This window comes from Ovis aries, chromosome 12, assembly GCF_016772045.2.
Source record: "Ovis aries strain OAR_USU_Benz2616 breed Rambouillet chromosome 12, ARS-UI_Ramb_v3.0, whole genome shotgun sequence".
In the NCBI taxonomy this organism is placed as follows: Eukaryota; Metazoa; Chordata; class Mammalia; order Artiodactyla; family Bovidae; genus Ovis; species Ovis aries.
The window spans coordinates 78,547,875-78,567,163 of NC_056065.1; the positions used below are offsets into that span (position 1 = coordinate 78,547,875).

The 19,289-nt window shown below is 47.7% G+C and overlaps 1 protein-coding gene across 1 annotated transcript; it reads right to left on the reverse strand.

Moving 5' to 3' along the window:
- Window positions 1-13,850: 13,850 nt before the first annotated feature.
- Window positions 13,851-18,577, reverse strand: ZNF281 (zinc finger protein 281). Its single transcript, XM_027976001.3, has one exon. It carries the CDS (start codon window positions 18,563-18,565, stop codon window positions 15,944-15,946), a length of 2,622 nt encoding a protein of 873 aa, XP_027831802.1. The 5' UTR covers window positions 18,566-18,577; the 3' UTR covers window positions 13,851-15,943.
- Window positions 18,578-19,289: the final 712 nt, after the last annotated feature.

A 19,289-nucleotide genomic window follows, 5' to 3' on the forward strand; every position in this document is an offset into this window, starting at 1 on the left:
ATGCTTCCATCTCCCACTTACAAACAGTGCTGGGGTGGACATCACTGCCGCATCCACAGTACTCCCACAGAACTCACCCCAGGATTAACTGGTAGCTCAAATGCTCTATGAATATGTTAAGACTTTTGACGTAATTGACCGCCAGCAAAATTATACTAATTTAAACAACTGGCTGTATGGGAAAGTTTAGTCCACTTCAAAGGGATGGGACATTAACGGTGTATTTAACTTGCATGATGTCTTAAATCAAAACACAGGAAAAACCCATTAACAAAAAATGCCAATAAACCTTCAAAATAATCATGAAAATGCAGAGAAAAAGGACTGCATTTCCCCTTAACCAAAATGGCAACATTCCTCAGGAAGAACTATCTGGAGTTGGTGAGACTGGGCACAAGCTGGGCACTTTCCGACAGTGAAGCTGAGAGAGCACGCACACACGTTTCTGGAGGTGAACTTAGCAGTATCAGAACCTTGAGAATGTTCAAACGCTAACCTATACTTACAGACTCAGTGCAGTAAAGTAATCAGAGACAGGCACAAACAGCTAGACACAAAGGCATTCACAGCTTCATATGTTTCACCGTCACAACAGTGAAAAATTACCAACAACCAGTAACAGGGAAGCAAAACCCAGATGTTTAAAAATACACAGAAAAATCATACAAAGGACAAAAACTGCACGGGCATAGGGAAAACGGAAACTCGACGAAACGCTGATTAAAAAGTTCTCTAAACGTTGAATGCTTTTTATTTTTTTAATCTTCCAACTTCTTGGCAATGAACATTTGTTATCTTGATAACCAGAAAAAGCAAAAGAAACATACACATAAACTTTTTTCTTTTGGTAAGGTAAAAATGCTACCAAATCCTCTTTCTGTTCTAGAGTTTTATCTTCTGCCTCCTGGCTCATACTGTTAACGGACTCTGTGCACCTACAGGGTTATAACTTACAATGTGTTTGCTTCTAAATGCTGTCCCATGATCTCTGGAGAGTTCAAGAAAGTGTTTAAAATTTGCTTTTCTTTAGGATGAGATGATTTATATGAGCTTTTAACAGCGTAGTAACTTTGCAATTAAGGCCCACCTATGGCACGTGTGGCAATAAAAGATGTTTTCCTTGCATAAAGACAATGAAGTGTGACAGAAGGTTGGATACAAGGAAGAGAATTAGTTACTTTTTTCTCTAGCTCACTGCCCTGTGCAGCAGACATCTGGAAACAGAGCAAGGAAAGGGGATTGGGAAGAGGCCTTTGGGGTTATTTGTTTATTCGTTAGAAACACTCAGAAGCTGCCCTGAGATGTTGGCGTAAAACCTAGAGTCACAAACGCCCATTTCTCTCCCTCATTCCCGCTAAGGGATAAGATCCAGGCAGACACAAAAGACACTCCATCATTCAGGGAAGGTATGCTCCTCACTTTCCAGAACACGTTTTTCAAGTTACCAGTTGGGTTTTAGTGGGTCCCCTCCAGTACCTTTTTAAAGATGAAATAAAATATATCAGAGGGCAATAACAAAGATGTGTGTGTATTTGTGTGTATGTGTGTGCACACTCAGTCATGCCCAACTCTTTGTGACCCTGTGGACTGTCACCCACCAGGCTCCTCGGTCCATGAGATTCACCAAGAATACTGGAGTAGGTGCCATTTCCTCCTCCAGGGCATCTTCCTGACCCAGGGATTGAAGCCAGGTCTCCTGCATTGCAGGCAGATTCTTTACCACTGCCACCTGGGAAGCCCAATACTGAAGACATGTTGCGTGAAAACGGTATCTGCTATCTGACTTGTATTATAGGTGATGGACAGTGCAGTCATGGGGAGAGTTTGAAGGCTGCTTCTATTCTAATGTAGTGGAGAAACAGTGAAGCCAACATTCTCCCCCACCCCGCATCAGACTGAAACCCCAAATGAAATATTCCTGGAAAGTACGAAAAGTAACGTGGGGCAGAAGGATCCCGCAGTTATGCCCTAACCTAACCTGAACCCCAAACCACAGGAAGTGTTGGCAGCTCGGCCAAACGGAGCCCTGGTCTGTTTGTTGACACTTGGTTCCCCTGTGACACCATAATTACACAGCCTGGGGCGCCGCAAACCCCAGGCTCTCTGCGCCCCACTCCTGCCCAGACTGCTCCCTTCAAGGCCTCCCTTTGTGAACTCCAGACGCACAGCCCAGATGGAACTCTCCAGCCCGACCTCCTGCATTCACCGCAACTTCTCTCCCCGCGGCCTCTCAAGAGGAGGCTTTTCCCCATCACTCAACACTCGCGGGGCACCTGCCACGGGCCCGGCCCCGAGGCAGGGACAGAGTGGCTGGCAGGTCCCGTCAGCCTGCGCTGGGCTCCCGCAGGGACACGCGCCTGCCTGTCGGGGGGCAAGGGCAGACTCTGAGAGAGGCAACCACCGCGGGCCGGGAGGGCCCTGCAGGAAGTTTGGGGTTTACCGTAGCCGAGGAGTGACACTGAGTCCTTCTAGAGACAGACTGCAGGCAAAAAGGAGGCTGGGAGAAGAGGAAGGCAGTTAGTGGAGAGACCAAGGGACTCTTCCGGGGCGACTGAGAACCCGGCCGCCTGCTGAAACGGGGAGAATTCGGAAGGATCGGGTTTGGGGGCTGGGGAGGGCTCACCCTTCTTTCTAAAAACTTCCTGAATGCTCCCCTCCTGAAAGGCTGTTTTGGGCCTCAGGGCGTCAGGCTCCGGCCCTGCCCACGTGTCTCCTGGTGGACGTCTCCCAAGCATCTACAGGCCCCAAGGGGAATGCTCTAGAAGGGGCTCCTCTCCTCACCAAGTCCTGCCATGCTCCTGGAAACCCCTGGATCTGAGGGGCCGCCACCCATGCCCTCGCCCCCCGAGCTCCTAACACCCCGCTCAGCACCATCCGACCGGCCCCCACAGCAAGGTCGGCCTCTGGACTAAACCCCGCTGCCTCGGCCTCCACCTCCCGTTCCATCCCACCCACACCTGCCGCTCTCCTGCCCCAGGGCTCTCCTCTCCCTGCCCATCTGACATCCTCCCCAAGGTGGTTCCGTCCTGCCGCCTGGCCAGGGGGTGCCACCTGCCCCGAGGTCGCGGCTGTGCCCAGGCCTGGCCTCCTTTCCTCGAGGCCACGCTGCCTGCCTGACTCCTCAGCTTCCTGCCTGCCTGACGTCCCTGCCCCCTCCCCCGGAAACTCCCAATCCCCCCTCATCACTCTGGGCTGCTGCCCTCCGTCACTTGACTTTAACTAAGGTCAAGAGGAAGGGCCACATCTGATTCTTAGCTTCTCCATCAGCTAGCGGTGCCTGGCACACAGTCCGACTGTTACAGGTGATACCATATCTTGAACACTGACATACTTAAAGTGAAGTGATTCTGGAGTTGAAGAGTGAAGTCATCATCTTAGGCCTTTCACCAAATTCACCTAGTCTGTTACATTTGACTGGAAAGGAAACACCGCCCACCATGAAAGGGATGTAAAACTGGCTTCTCACCTACGGGGACTGGCTTCACATGGATCCACTTCTCACCTATGGGGACTGGCTTCACATGGATCCACTATTTTGCTCTCCCCTGCAACCAGGGGCATAAATCTGCAACACCCCTGGCTGGTTAGGATCTACTTGGCAGCACAGAATATCTGAATCATCGACTTGTTAGAAACGTTAAGGTATTTTTCCCTTTTGGGGGGCAATTTTTAATAAAAAGCTAATATTGAAAATCATTCAAAGTGTGTGGCATTAAACCTGCTAGAAAAGACTGATGTCTGTGTTATCGGCATGTTAAAGTGGGAAGTCTCAAAAGTGAGGCCAACCTGTTACACGTAACTATGATATTACTATTCATCTTATACAGGTATCGTAAGCAATTTGTTTTGCTAAAAATTCTGAAGTGTCCTAGTTAAACTAAATCCTTAAGCAATAAAAAGTATGAGCTCCCTCTTAATGAGATAATGACGACAAGGTGCTGGTTTGCATTGAGAAGCATCTATATCCTCCAAGATGAGGTGTTTTATGCCTGACATCCACTCATGTGGAATACTGAAGTCAGACCCCAAATACTAGCATCAAGTTTTGTTTTCCTGTCTACTATTTGTGGGGAAAGATTGAGTGGGAGAGCTGACTATATAATGAGAAGTCCCAGAAAAACCAGTCATCAGATTATAATCACAAGCAGTAAAAAACCACGTGACATTTTTGTTTTTAAAAATATTCTCTATCTTCAGTTTCCCAGTTCATCCTCTAAGCAAGTCCTAAACTAAACAGCTTCAGCAAAGATTCCTCAGTAGACGATAAATCAAAAAATACAGTTAATGTGTAATAAACACTAGTTTCTACTCTTGACTATGTCATTTTCTATTTTCTCTCTAAATTAGTTATTCTGAAAACAAACTGCATGGTATCATTAACAACCTTGATACCATTGTACAACTCCCATTTCTAAGAAAACTGTATTTTCCCTTATCTACTTATTAGTATTTATTAAGTAGGAATGCTGTGGTGAATAACAAGAAGACAAATGTTTCTATAAATTGTTACATTTGGAGGAAACAAACTGCAGAAGGTGGTAATAATCATACTAGGTTTCCTTTATATTCACCACCCAGTGCAGACCACAAAAATAACCCGAACCTTGCAGAGATAGAAAGCAACTTACTGTTTCATGTTCTAAAATGTCCTTTCCTCAAAAATCCTATTCCAGTGTACAAATTGCAACTATTAGCTTCCACTACACACACTGCGAACTGCCAACACACCGCTGAGCACAGCGGCGTCAACACCGCCTCGGTGTGGAACCACACACAGGAATGCACAGAGTCTGTAAGAAAGAAAGGGTAAAGATAGGAACCTTCACTCCTATACATCCACTCAGCCTACTTCTGCCAAGTCAACCTCTTTCAAGTAAGGCCACAGGCCTTACCTGTCACAGAGCAATTTCCTGTCCCTGCTCTGACAGTCACAGCAGTCCCGAGACCCGGGCAGGCACTCATTTCATACTTATGGGGAGAAGTCATCTAGAACAGCTTAGCAGAGGCTCAAAGCCCTGCCTCCAGGAGCTGGCCAAAGAACTCACGCCTCTGGAACCTGGGGCTCGAGCTCTGTCTGTCCGTTCCCTGGAAGCCGGGTGCCAGGCTGGGCAAGGAGCCCTGTGGAAGGTGCAGGGGGTCTGGGCTGAGCTACACTCGCACCGCCGCTCTGCCCTTTCCACCTTCTCTCTGTCCACCAGTAAGATGAGGTGATTATGACCCTGCCTTCCAGGATTGTTGGGAGAATTAAATGAGGCAAAGTATGCCAGCTCTTGCACAAAGTAGGTGTTCAGTAAATGGTAACGCCCCACCACCACAAGCGCCAGTGGAACCTCGGGAGCTGGGTTCTGCAGGACATGTGCTTGGGGTGACAGGGCACACATTAACCGGGCTCCTTTGGGTTAACGCAACTCCAGAATCAGACATTTGGGCCGAGGGAGCACGGTTCCAGGTCACCTATAATAAGCTGCTTCTCCCAAGATGACAGGCCCCCTCCCTGCTCCATGCATGTCCAGAACTGCTGCTGATCTGAAGCAGCGATTTGCACGCCACACGTGAAGGGGTTATCAGATAACACACACAGCTGAAGACTGGGCTTTAAGGGACATTTCCTTTTTAAAGAGAGGCTTGGAACAAAAGGGAGATTAGTTATCTCTCCCTTCACTAGTTTCTGTTTTGATGCTTTCAATATAAACATGAAATTAACATAAATAAGGAATTTTAGCTAACTACAAATAGATTTATTCTCATTAAAGAAACTAGTCTGATCCCAAACTCCGAATATCACATAATAATCCTAAATCCATCACCATGGTGAGCCAGAAATTGTCCAGCATGCACCAGAGTCATTATAGTGCTGAGTCAAATCTCCAGATGCCTCTAATACTCCATCAGCGATTTTAATTTAAAATTTAAGAAGCAGGAAGTTCCTTCAATTAACTAGTATCACTGTCAGCTAAAACAATGAGAGCAACTGGCTTTAAAACAAGCTTAAAAATGAATCACTGAATCAGGTAGGCCCAAGGAGACTTTTGAGCGAAGCTTCTGGGTAAAAATCGGGCCGTCTTTGACCACACACAGCCCGGTACGCATCTCTTACACAGCGGTTGGTCAGGTCATGTACAGGTTCCAGGAGCTCCCTGGCCTGCTCCCGTCACCTCAATAGAGGCGGCCTGGGCAACCTTCACTGCGGGGCTGTCCAGCGACATCCCTGGTCTCTTTCCACAAGACGCCAGGAGCAGACAGCCTGGCTCCAAGCTGTGACAACCACACCTGTCTCCAGAAACCCCCATTGTCCCCCGGAGGGCAGAACCGCTCCGGGCCGGGAACCATTGCCTCTCCTGTCTCTCCTTGGGTGTCGCAGTGGGCGGGGCGCGGCCTGGCAGGTAAAGGAAGATCATCAGCTCCAGCCCCTGGGGTGGAGCTCCGCGCACCACTTCACAGACAGGAAGCTCAGGTTCAGGACGATGTCACTTCACTCCCATCCAACTCAGAGCCTCGATGCTAAATCATGTCCAGCTGCCAACTTCCGTCTGGACCTTTCCGTAAGGCCAGAAGGCCCCTGATGAAAGAACGCACAGCGTAGCTGGGCAGAGTTCGAGACAAAAAGGCCCCACCAGACTTAGAATCACCAAAGGGTTTCACCACTTCTACCAAAGGTGCGGCCTCCCCCAGGTCTCTGTTCCTCACCAGGGATGTGGAAACGGCGGGCCCACCCCCCGCACAAGGTACCCGTGCTGACACCCAGGCGTGTCATCCCCGCGATTTTACACCCCCAAGCAGGACAGCAGCCCCTGCGGCCCCTTCCTCCCCCGGGCTCCCCTCCTGCCTCCAACACCACCCCTGCCAGGCCTCCCTGACTCCCTGCAAGCACACACCCCAGCCCGCAACCTGTGACATGCTCGTTCGCCCCGCCCCCTACTAGAGCTTCAGGGCACTCGGTTCTGTCCTCTGTTCATCTCTAACCACCCAAAACACTGCCTGGCACCCAGGTGTTTGGTGGGTTGACTTTTAAGAACTAAACACATGACTGTAACAGCGGTGGTGAGGAGTGTCTAACTGCGTACCCACGTGTATCAAGTCAAAAGCTAGTACAAAGTTACATGTCAGTTAGGTTCAATTTATTTAAAAGGTGAACAGAGGGAAACCAGAGAAATTCGAGTTAAGGACCTGTGGGATCGGGATGGAGTTTGATTCTCCCATCGAAGGGAAGCCACGGAGAAAGAGTGGGCGCCTCGGTGCAAGTCTCAGGGCAGCGCTCCGCAGACATCCCAGAGGCTCTGGCTCCGCTGCAGCTGCCGACTCGCAGGCCCAGGGTGGGCAGGGCTGAGACGCGGGGGTCTCATGGGCCCAGGTGGCGCCCACGGCGCAGGCCCACTTAGCACAGCCCAGCCCGGGACACCAGACAGGGCACCTGGGCAGGGTCTAAGACGACGCTGCTCCAGAGGAGGCTCGGGGCCACAGAGGACTAGCGTGACCTGCCGTGGAAAGCACACTCGTGCGTGACTCTGTGCCGCCCGCCTTTTGGCTTCAAAGGCCGAGGAGGCGCACAGAGCCTGCACGTCCCAGACTAAACAGCCCCAAGTTTACACGACATCTCGTCCACAATGTAATGACCATCTATGTACATTTTGGTCTTGTCTGGGCAGTAATATACTGGAATCTATAGTATTTAAAAATAGTAGCCTTACTTCCTCATCACCGTAAACACACACCGATGCCGAATGTGTCTCATTCAGGGAGGGAGAGCAAACGCCCTCCTTTCCAGTCGCTGAACGCTGCAGTGATGCTCCAGCATCGCCTGATGGAGCAGGGGACCCGCCAGGTGCAAGAGCAGGCGGCGGCCCTTAGTCCGAGGCAGCAACAATGTAGCCGGGACCAAAGTTAAGATCATCCCCGTCTCCAGCTAACTGAAGTAGGTTTGCCTCTGAGAGCCTCTGTAACAGGAGAACACTCCATTTAGTTTTATTACAAAACGCAACTTAAAGTAAGCAAAGTGCAACTATCAAAACGTCTTTTTAAAAAATTACTCCTAATTTAAAATCAAGTGATGCTACATTTTAGAAAAAAATGACTAAAACTCATATTATTCACGGATTAATAAGTTTCAGCTAACCAAGACGTTTGATAGAAAAAAAATGACAGGAATCACAGAATTTTTAAGATACCCACTTCTGAAGTGCAAACCAAGTTTATGATTTCTTGGTTCTAATCAAACACCCAATAGTGATTATTTCTAAAAGATAACTCGTCTCTCATGTTACTCTCTTCGGTTGTTTAACTTTTACCTTCCGACAGATATTTCTAAAAATGCACTGCAATTTTATCAAGTGAAAACTTTCAGTTTTCTTCACAAAAAGATCTTTAACTCACATTTTACCATCAGCCTGACTGGTGCCACCCAACACCTGCGGGTCCCCTGAAAGATCTCAAGTGGCTGTTCTTGAAACACAGGCAGAAACCGTACAGAAACAAAGAATTTCAAACACAGGTGAAGCTCAATTTTCTAGGCATGTTGATCAGAAATGGGTTTTTTCCAAAGCCCAAGTCAAGCTGGGTTCAGGTAGGCAGTGGTTGCTCCCTCTTGACAGGCTAAACTTTCTTCCCCTGTCTTCAGAATCTCAAAAGAGCTCTGAACATATTAATCTTATTTATTGCTGAGCTACGTCCCCACCATCTGTTCCTGCTGGTATTTCATCAGAAAATTCTTTTTTTCTTTAAGGAATATATTCAGCCTCAGTAATTTGTGTTCTGAGTACAAAACATACAGTACATGGCGGGCACGGAGTACTGAGAATAAATTTGATTACCTAAATAACTGTTTACACCTGGCTTTTAAACAAAATCATTAACGGAAACATGAAAGAAAATTCTACAAATATTTTAAACTTCTTTTCTCATATTCAGTTGCCAAGACTCCAACTGACATCTCAGCACTGAGCGTTCTTAACCCACAGCGCTTTCAGGCCATTCAAACGCTTCCGTCTTTTAGTTCCCGATGGAGTGCTGGCTCAGCTGGGTGGACTGACTGAATATAATCCAGCAGGATCCCTTCTTGTTAAATATGAAACACGCACACAACCTGTCCTCCTTTCCACACGTCATTTACACTAGCATCATTGGCAAAAATACTATCATGTCATCAACAGTCCTCTCCTCTCCTTGCCAAATGCCCATTTCAGAGGTTTAGTAAAACTCCGAGTGAACAAAATGAAAAGCTGTAATTTTCTTATTCATCCTATCAGTCTTCTATAAAAAGAAAATTTCCCCCAATCTTATTTTGTCTCCATAATGCACTCCTGTGTCTCACCGGCAGGAACCCACAGGAACCCACGTCAGCTTACCACTGCTGCCCGTCTTCCCAAGCTGTCTCACTCAGCCCTTCAGGGACCTTCAACGACAGGACCAGGGGAATCGACCTTTAATACCAACCTCCCGGATCCCTCCTCCCTCTTTCCTTTACACTACCGCCCTTCCTTTCTTTTCAAAGACGAATCTGCCAAAACAGCTCTAATACTCTGAACACGCTACACTCTGTTCAGCATTTATAGGTTTCTTATATTCACATAAATCCTCACACAGAGTAAACTATGTTAAACCTAGTCATAGCCTGACTATGTTCCTTACTAAAAATTTAGCAATTTAAAATGTTAGCGAGAAATGGGCTCAGATTTTTCCAAACTTTAAAAGGTCAGCTAAATTACCAACACCTCTAAGAAAAACACACAGCTAACTATTCCACATGTGACTGAGAATAGAAACACCTACAATATCTTAGTGGACTTCATTAAAAACAAGCTAAACGTCTGTGACTTCTGCAGGACTGTCTCCCGAATCCAGAGGAATAAAATCCCACAGTAACTCACCTCACAAACACAACCCTTAACAGTATTAACCCGATTTCAAGACATTCACTGAAGGTCTACTTATAGCAAAAGTGGAAAGTAGTACAAGACCAAGGGTTTTTAATGTAATCACTAACAGGCACTTTTATTGTTTGGGCCACTAAGTAAGAGAGGGCACCTTCAGAAAGGATTTTTCCAGTCTTGCTCTCAAGGTCAAGGTTGTCTACCAGAGACCCAGAAGGATACCCACTTACAGCTCTCACTGCCCTCCATAAAGAAGGAACTCTCAGATGTTTGCACTTGGCTTTCTTGTAGGGAAGAGCCTAGTTTACGCACAACCAAACATAAAACAGTTAAATTGCTGATCCTGTCATTCAGTTTTGCAATCCACTCCTTACAGAAAAAAAGACAACCTAAAGTATCACTTTCAGACTTAAAAATCTGCATCCCCAAAATCAAAACCAAAACTTTAGCTCCCAACTAAAATTAATTTTCCAATAGATAAAGCTTATAAAACAAGCTTCTTATTCAAACTAGAAAGAACGGGCGAGCCATCACAAGTTAAAATTAAACATCATTTTGCAATGCAAACCTTAAAAAATATTAATTAGGGGGTTCCCAACTTTTTACAATCACACTTTTCCATTGTCATAACTAACTAGGCCCTTATATACTGTACTTGTCATTTTTTCTTTCGTGGGTTGGGAAGGGCGACTCAAGAGCTTTTAGCTTCTAAATTCTGTGCATATTCACTTCACCACATGTAACAGTAATTTTGACTCTAATCGTTTTGATGAGAAAGTCACTTAAAATTCTCACCAACCAATGGAAGCGATGGGATTTTGAGTTACTAAAGCAAAGATAACAATACATAAACACAAAGATTAGCCATCTTTTTCCTAGTTGGGAATGTAAACAGAAGTTCACCGCAGTTGTCTGTTATTTATTAATTGCCCCACAATGAACTACAGTTCATACCAAGTACCCAAGGAAGCCTAAACTGAAAATCACAAAAGAGCTGCGTTTTCCCGTCAGAGATCCTGTTACCCTTCTGACCACTTTCTCTCCAGGACCCCTGACAGTGCTGGGCTGTCCTACACTCCTTATTTCCCCTTCAAATCCTGTTCTTTCTCGCCTCCATTCTAAGAGATCCCTACCTCTCTCCCTGAACACACGACCTCTGCCCGCTTCTCCAAAACAGGCAGCACATTTTCCCCCTGTGGAGTATAAGGTCCAAATCATTATTTTTTCTGTGGCTATTCATCTACATTTCCCAAGAAGATACCTATTTCAACACAAAACATGCTTTACAAGGCTTTTATCTTGCACAGTGTATTTCAACCCAGCTAGACACTCAGGCTACCTGAGGTACAGGCTTCATGTTATTAAAAACTCACAACTATTCCTTCCAGACAGACAGACTGTGGGCTTTCATTGTGGCCAATACGCTTATGCGGGAAGCTACTTCCGTGCGAGTGAAGGCCGCGGTAGCTGGCTGCAGTTCCTGCGCACTGTGGGCACATTTCTTTGTTGATGGAAAAGACTGAACTACTGTCAAGCCTAGCATCTCGATGGTACTTATTATCAGAGGAGAAACTGCAAAGAATTATCAATTCTATTCATTATTTGACCAGCTTACCATAAATCTCTATGGCTTTATGTAACCTGAATGTATTCCATAAATGCTAAGTAACAGATAAAAGAAATTATAATATTGAAAACCACTATTCCATGCTTTTAAAGTATTGCCTGTTATTTATACAACAAAAGTTCAATGTTTAAACAGCCTTCTAAAGAAAGGATCTTTAACCTGAATTTTTTTTTTTACCATTACCAGGTTTTGGTGGGGGGCAGTTCTTGTAAATTTTCATGCGCAAATATATTTCTGCTAATGCAGGGGGTGGGGAGACATCCAATCTATAATGAGCTGCCCAGAGTCCATGACCCGAGAAATGCAACACAACTCTTCCCAAAGGTTCACAAAGAATTTAAATAGAATCTGCTAAGTTATACTCACACAGTCAATACTTTTTGAAAAAGGAAGAGAGGTAAAAACAAAGCAGATATAATCTGAAAAATGCATGCCCTCTTTATGGTAATCATCTCTTTTAAAACTATAATCTCAGAGAATTTGAGGGCTTTTGTAGATTTTTTTTTTTTTTTTTTTTTGATCAAGGGTTAAGGACATCAGAATTCCCAGATGCTGTCTTCATGCTCATGTGCATTTTAAGTGGTAATTAAGGAGACAGAAAAGTGACAAGTGGAAACTGAAACAACACTGTTGCTCCAAATCTATCAGAAACCCTCTATCCCACTGTAGAAAGCACAGCAGGCCGGCAGGCCACCTCGGGCCTGTCCTTGTGAACACCAGACGGCCAAAGCCTGCGGGCCACAGCCGCGCCACCCCACACGATGGCGCGAGGCTGGGAGCAGAGCGCTGAGGGGGCCTCGCATCGCGCTCCCCAGGTGCGCTCCTGTCACGTGTCGCAGAGCGCACACAGACCACAGAACCGGGAAAACGGCAGTCTTCAGACGCAGGTCACTCTAGAAGCGGAACCCTGTAGTCCAGCAGTGAACTCTTCTCTGAGGGAAATTCTCCAGTGCTGCAAGAACTTAGGGATTCAGAAGCTAAGAACTGTGTGTCCTCAGGAGGCTGGGCTGCTCCCAGTTCAGGCTTGAATGCTACTATGACAGGTTAACTACAGAATCAGACACCAGAGATGAACCAAAACTTACGCCTCTCTCCTCTGATGACCGTAATACAGAAAAACTATCTGAGGTAGAAATATTTGTAAAAAACTTTAAAAAACTGCACAAGTTCCCCACCCCCCCCCGCCACCATTTTTTTTTGTTTTCATTATTGAATAAGATTACCTTACAAATCACTAACAGGCAACTGCCAAATTATGGTAGACCTTATCTTGAATTCACAGCAGCAAAATCCAAATTCAAAGCATATTTCCTTACTTCATACCCTAATATGTGAGGAGTAAAACCTTAATTTAAAAATTGTCATACTCAGATACAGACATTCCATGCAAAGGATAAAGAAGGGGGAGGGACAGTAGATGAACGAAATTAACGCTAAGGTTAATTCATATTAAGGTTAATCTAGAACAGAGCAATAAGTCACCGGTGCAGAAGACATCACAAGTTGGATTTTGACACAGAATCAGTGAGATTTCACTTAGTGCTCTTGTTCAAGAAAATGACCAAACCTAGGGAATAATCTTGGCAAAGAAAAAAACAAATTTACTTTCCCTAATTAAATGGCTCCACAAGTAGATAGCCTCTCTACAGAGAAATCCACGTTTATGCTTAACACGAATATATCATTTCTCTACATAGTATCATATATGGAAAAAGCAAAGCTTCAAACGCCTATTCTACCCTCTGAATTTCAAAGCATAATTTTTCTCACAGGTTTTACACACACCTACAATGTTTCTCTTTCATCTTTAACCTTAACACACACACTTTCAAACCTTTTCTGCATCCCCAGTATATACATGTCTTGGCTCTCTCCAGTATCTAGACTCACAACTTCTTGAAATGAAACACTGTTAAACTACGATTTAACAATGTTTTCTTTCCTACTAAAAATGCTCAGGGCCACTTTTGTATCCTACTGTTCTTTTATTACAATCTTCTGGAGTTAAAAAGGATGCACCTAGAACCCAAAGATACTGGAATCTGATTTAAAATGAAACCTCAGTAAGTCATCTCCGTGGAATAATATTTGGGATGGCTAACCGCATTTCCACGTTCTAACTGCCATACTATTTAAGTTCCTATTGTTGCATACGCCTCAAATTGAAGAAAATACTCAAACAATTTTCAAGTAAAATAAAACCTAGAAACATGAAACACTCAAGTTAAAAACACAGACATAAAATTCCAGTCCCTAAACTGCAGGTTGTATTACTGACATGAATATTTTATGAAATGTATTGAAAAGAAAAACCTGAAAAATGTGACTGGACATTAAGTGATATCTCCTTTCTTCGATTTTGTGAGTAACAGGTCTTTTATTGGTAGTAAACTAGAGCAAACAATCAGAATAGTACATAAGGAGTATTCAGTACACACAATAAAAGGTAAAGGAATTCAAAACCTGTATAGAACAAAACACTGGAGGAAAAAGTCATACAGCTCAAGAGGTACGGTGGGAAAGGTCCTCTCCACCCTCTGCTTGCAGCTGGCACTCTGCGCCCGACAGGACTGACAGCGCTTACCAAGACAGCACAGACCTTTAGTGCTGAGTGTATTTAAGAGGATTAAACACGTTTTCTAAGAATCTTGCAATGACAAATAAGTGACCCTTTCGCTGGTAAAGCAGACCTTTAAAAGAGGAAAGTGGGGATAGGAAATTAACTATTTTGTAACCATTTTAAATAATTTCTCATTTTCCAAACACTGCTTTCATAACAGAAGTGTTTTACACTTGCACAATATTAATTACTTTATTATACATGGAAGCCTGTGGTAGGCTCATTACACAATAAGACTGCAAACAGCCAGTGGTACTTTTCTGACGTCAGAAGAGTACATAAGACTGAAACATCACCAAAAGTACATAAAAAACTCATCAGCATAAACATCAAAGTACATTAAAAATATAATCAGGAAAAAAATACAACTGCTAAAAAGTGGTTTAGAGCAGAGCCACTGTCTACCAGTGGCCTCAAATGGCAATTAGCGTTCAAAGCAAGTTTGGATGACTTTACAGGACCCTTCTACAATACTGACTAACGCACCCTTTTAACATGTACACTACACAGGCTGCAATTTCACAAAGAGGTGCTGACGTCGCTCCTTACTAAAGGAGATACTCTTAACCCTCACACTGGCTCTGTCACCAGTTGGAATTACCACCTTATTTGTATCCACAGCTCTGAGCATGTGGGGCTTTATTATACATGGACATCTGTGTGGGCTGTTTTTTAAAAAGGGGGAGGGGGTGTCTGACCTATTGTTTGGTGTTTGGATGCCATAAGGCATGGGAAACGCACGACGGATCATGCATTGGAATGTGAATTATTTTAAGATTAAAACTGTTCAGACAGGGAGAAGAGGGGACCAGGAAGGCCTAGAACTCTTAAGAGAGGACAGGTTAAGAACCAAAATAACATAAACTCCCCCAGAAGTGTGGGTGACGTAATAACAGAGACAGAGAACAATGTTTTTAGGCCATGTATAAATACCACACACCCCAAACCTCAAAGAATTATGTAATTCCAACTTGGGTTCTAATACTGGAACCAACCAACCACGTGGGTTTTAACACTGTGCCCATCAGCTCTGGATGGAGTCACAGCCTTCTTACAGCTGGGATAAGGAGAGGGTGCTTTTTCTTTTCCTTCTCTTATTAAAGCTATCATTCCAGGCTTTGATCAAAGATCCAAGAATATTTGTTCTACCAGGCTGGAATGAATGTGGTTTGGAAGATCAGAGTACATTTAAAAGCTGCAACAAAATATAGGTAGCCAACATCTCAGAATTTTGGATCAGCCCAGATGGAGACAGCAAATTGAAATGTTTTCGATCCCTTAAATGATGAAACGTATATCACATCAGCCCAGATAGAGCAATTTGAAATGTTTTCGATCCCTTACTTATGTGATGAAATGTACTATCATACTATCTGTAAATTGGATATTCCATTACAGTGATAACGTACAGAATTCCCATGCGTTATTACACTTTCCTGAGAGTAAAGCAATTAGAATAACCTTAATCCTAGCAACAAAGTTTTTTTTTTTCGTGGTTTTTTGTTTTGTTTTGTTTTTTTGTATGATTTTTTTTTTTTTTTTTGCATTTAAAACTTTTGGGCTATTCCCTGACAATCTATACATGTAAATTTGATTGCTAAACATTGTCACTTCGAATGTCAAACTATTTTAATCTATTGATTTTGATTAAAAATCATAATACAAACAGAGCTAAAATCACGCTAACAAAATAAACTAAATATGAAAAGTTGCATTGAAAGGGCATTACATTATTCTTAATAGGATCGTGTAGAAACATTCCAATGGCAGTGTTCTCAAAATAAAACAGAATTACATTAGAAGACCTCCAGCCTGGTCACTCCTGGGACCTTACCTGTAACTCTGGCTGGTAGGGGTCTTTACTCTGGTACTACATGGCTCGCTAACATCAGACATCATGTTTGTATACCCTGAGAAATCTGACACTGAAGTCCTTGCTCTATGGTCCACTTCTCCATTAGAGTTAGTGATAAAGGTCATTGGCACCCTGCTGCCCGACTTGAACTGAGAACCAAACGCTTGTGCGAAGTTCTCAATCTGGTACGTTGTTCTAGGCTCCACGTCTTTCTGAGGATCTATCTGGCTAGCTAACTCCTGAGATGGAATCTGAAAGCTTGCTGAGGACTCTAAGTTTTTCTGCTGTTCCTTCTGGCTAGTCAGTTTCTGAGATGAGGATTGGAAGGCTGACGACGTCTCTAAATTCTTCTGAGAATCTATCAGGTCGTCCAGCTCCTGGGAAGGTGTCAACTGCTGATGTGTGGCATCCAAAGCGGATAAATAAAGACCTGGCTGAGACCCAAACAACATCCCAAAAGGAGGCTTTGGCAATGAAGATGGCAACACTGAGGTAACAGACTGGCCGAAACCACACTCCAAAGGAGATGTAGTGTATATCTGTTTTTCTGGGAATAAAGTGTGGTTGTGGAGAGGTGAAGACAGGCTGACAAACTGGAAACCGTGTCCCAGAGTAAAACCTGCATTCGTGGATTTTTCAAAAGCCTGTTGGAGGTATTTGGAGTATTCTTGCAACATGCTCGCCTTGTCATTTGAAGGAGTTTGGGTGCCGGGGCTCAAATTTCCCTCCTGAACCAGTTCCGAGTGTTCTCCTGAGGCGTGCAGATCCACCCGTGGCTCCGCTATGCTGAAGGGGTCCTCCTTCTGGCTCTCCGACTTGTTGGAGTACTGATCCAAAATACTCTGTAAAACCTCGTCAGGAATTCCTGACTTGTCATGACAAGACTTAATCTCCGCGTTCAGGGCGGAGGAGTCAATAAGGGACAACGGGGCCTCACTGTCCAGAACACCCACGCCCGCGGACTGAATGACGGACTGCTGGGACACCATGTGTCCCACGTTCACGGAAAAGGCACTATTGCTGCTGGCGGTTGGTAGGTATCTTCTTTTCTTTGAGAACTGCATGGCATCATCGTAATTACTGCTTATCTGACCTTGTTTGCCACCTGCACTCTGGAGGAGACTAATGGTCTCCACGCTACTGTTTGACACGATGCCAAGGGAGCTGCTGGGTTTCCCGGACAAGGACTTCTGCCCAACCAGGTCTGGTAACGGTGACACAAAATTCAGGTAGTTCTTATCGGTGCTCTTCCTGCTTCCTTTCTTGAAGATCAGTTTGGGCACCCTTTTCTGGAGTTCGTCTATGCCAGGGCCAACGATGCCTCCACTGGAAGACACGGTCGGCATCTCTACGGAGTAACTCTGCATGTTTATACTGTTGGACAGGTGGGATTCACTCGCTTTCCCCGTCTTGGGCTCCTTGCTCTCAACGGCGAGGCTCTTGGACTTCGCCTTTCTCCTCGAAGAACTGGTATTTCCCTGAGACAACACAGCCAGGCTACCCGCGCTGCTGTGGCCGCCGGAGGACCCAGGGTCCGCGCTGGGCGCCCCCTTGCCCAGGGCCTCCCCGCACGTGCGCCTGTGCTTCAGCAGCCGGTCAGTCCTGGAGAAGTACTGCTGGCAAGTGTCGCATCTGTATGGCTTTTCTCCGCTGTGCGTGCGCTTGTGTCTCTCCATGTGGTACTTCTGGATGAACTTCATGCTGCACTGGTCGCAGCCGAAGGGCTTCTCGCGGCTGTGGATCTTCTCGTGCCGCTGCAGCAGGTACTTCTGGATGAAGCCCATGCTGCACTGGCCGCACTGGAAGGGCCGCTCGCCCGTGTGGATGAGGACGTGCCGGCGCAGGTGGTAGGAGCTGCGGAACGCCGCGCTGCAGTGGTCGCAGACGTGGGGCTTCTGGCTCGGGGACAGCACGGAGCCCTCCCCGTCCCCCGCCGGCGGCGGCTTGGAAGAGGCGCCCGGCTTCCTCTTGGCTTTGATTCCCTGAGATTCTGGCTTTGGCCTCTTGGCCTTCTTGACGCTCGCGTCCGGCTTGGGCTCCTCGGGGCCGCGGGGGTCGTCAGTCCGGCCGAGCAGCACGTCGCGCGGGTGCGGGTGCGGGTGCGGGGCGGGCGGCGGCGGGTGCAGGGCGCTCAGGTCCTGGATGACGCCCGCGCCGCCCCCATCCCCGCCGCCCAGCCCCGAAGCCCGCTCGTCGGCCCCCGCGAACAGCCCCCCGTAGTGGGGGTGGGGGGCGCCCGGCGGCTCGTCGGGGTCGGCCGGCTTCTCCTGCTTGATGCTGACCAGCGACTGCAGGAAGCCCCAGGAGGTCCTCTGCGCCGGGAAGGCCGCGCCGGGCGCCGCCGGCTCCTTCTTGAAAGTCACGTCCGGGGCGGGCGCCGGGGGGGGCTCGGCGGCCGGGGCCGCGGCCGGGGCGGCGGCCAGCACGCACTGCGGGGGAGGGGCGGCCGCGCCCGCCGGCCGCGCGAAGCTGGCGACCGGGGGCAGCCGGTGGTTGAACATCACCATGCCCGGCGGGAAGCTGGGCTCCATCTCCGCCCGCCCGCCGCTGCCCGCGCCGCCGCCGCCGCCGCTCAGGAACGCGCTGCCGACTTTCATGCCCCGGAGCAGGCCTGGCTGAGGAGAGGAGAGAGGAGTGGGCCGGCCGCCGGCCGCGGCGCCCCCGCCCGCCCGCCGCCGCCGCCGCCCGCGCCCCCGGCCCGCGCCCGCCCGCCGCCGCCGCCGCCGCCCGCGCCCGCGCCCCGCACTTACGGGTCCCGCCGCCGCCGCCGCCGCCGCCGCCGCCGCCGCCGCCTCCGGTTAATAAAAATAACGCCGTCCTCTCCACAATGGAATTAAAAGCCTGCGCGGCACTGCGCAGCCGCGGCGCGGAGCCTGCCGGGAGCTCGGCGACCCGGCCCGAGGGCCGCGGCGCCGGCCACCGCGCCTGCGCGGCGGCTTCCGCCCGGCCGCCTGTCAATCACGCGGGCGGTTGGGCGGAGGGAGCCCCCCGGGAGGGGAGGCCCGCGGCGGCAGGGCGCGATTGGTGGGGACGCGCGCGCCGTGCGGGCTGCGGGCTGTGCGGCTGCGCGGCGGCGGCGGAAGGCCGGAGGGGACGCGAGGCTGCGCGCGGCGGGGTCGGCCTCTCCTGTCTCTGCGGCTTGCGGGCCGGCTGTCGCAGCCGAACCCCGGCTCCGACCCGGGGAAGGCTCGGGGCGCCGTGGGTTCTGCCTGCCTTGCAGGGGGCGTCCAGTGCTCGGGGTCCGAGACGGGGCGCTTACGGCGCCCCTCCTGGGCTGGCACACTCTTTGATAATGGGCGCGGACCCTCTGCATTTGTGGGA

What these genes read in the sequence shown, in the direction of transcription:
- ZNF281 (XM_027976001.3), bottom strand. Translation starts at nt 18,565, where the DNA reads ATGAAAGTCGGCAGCGCGTTCCTGAGCGGCGGCGGCGGCGGCGCGGGC.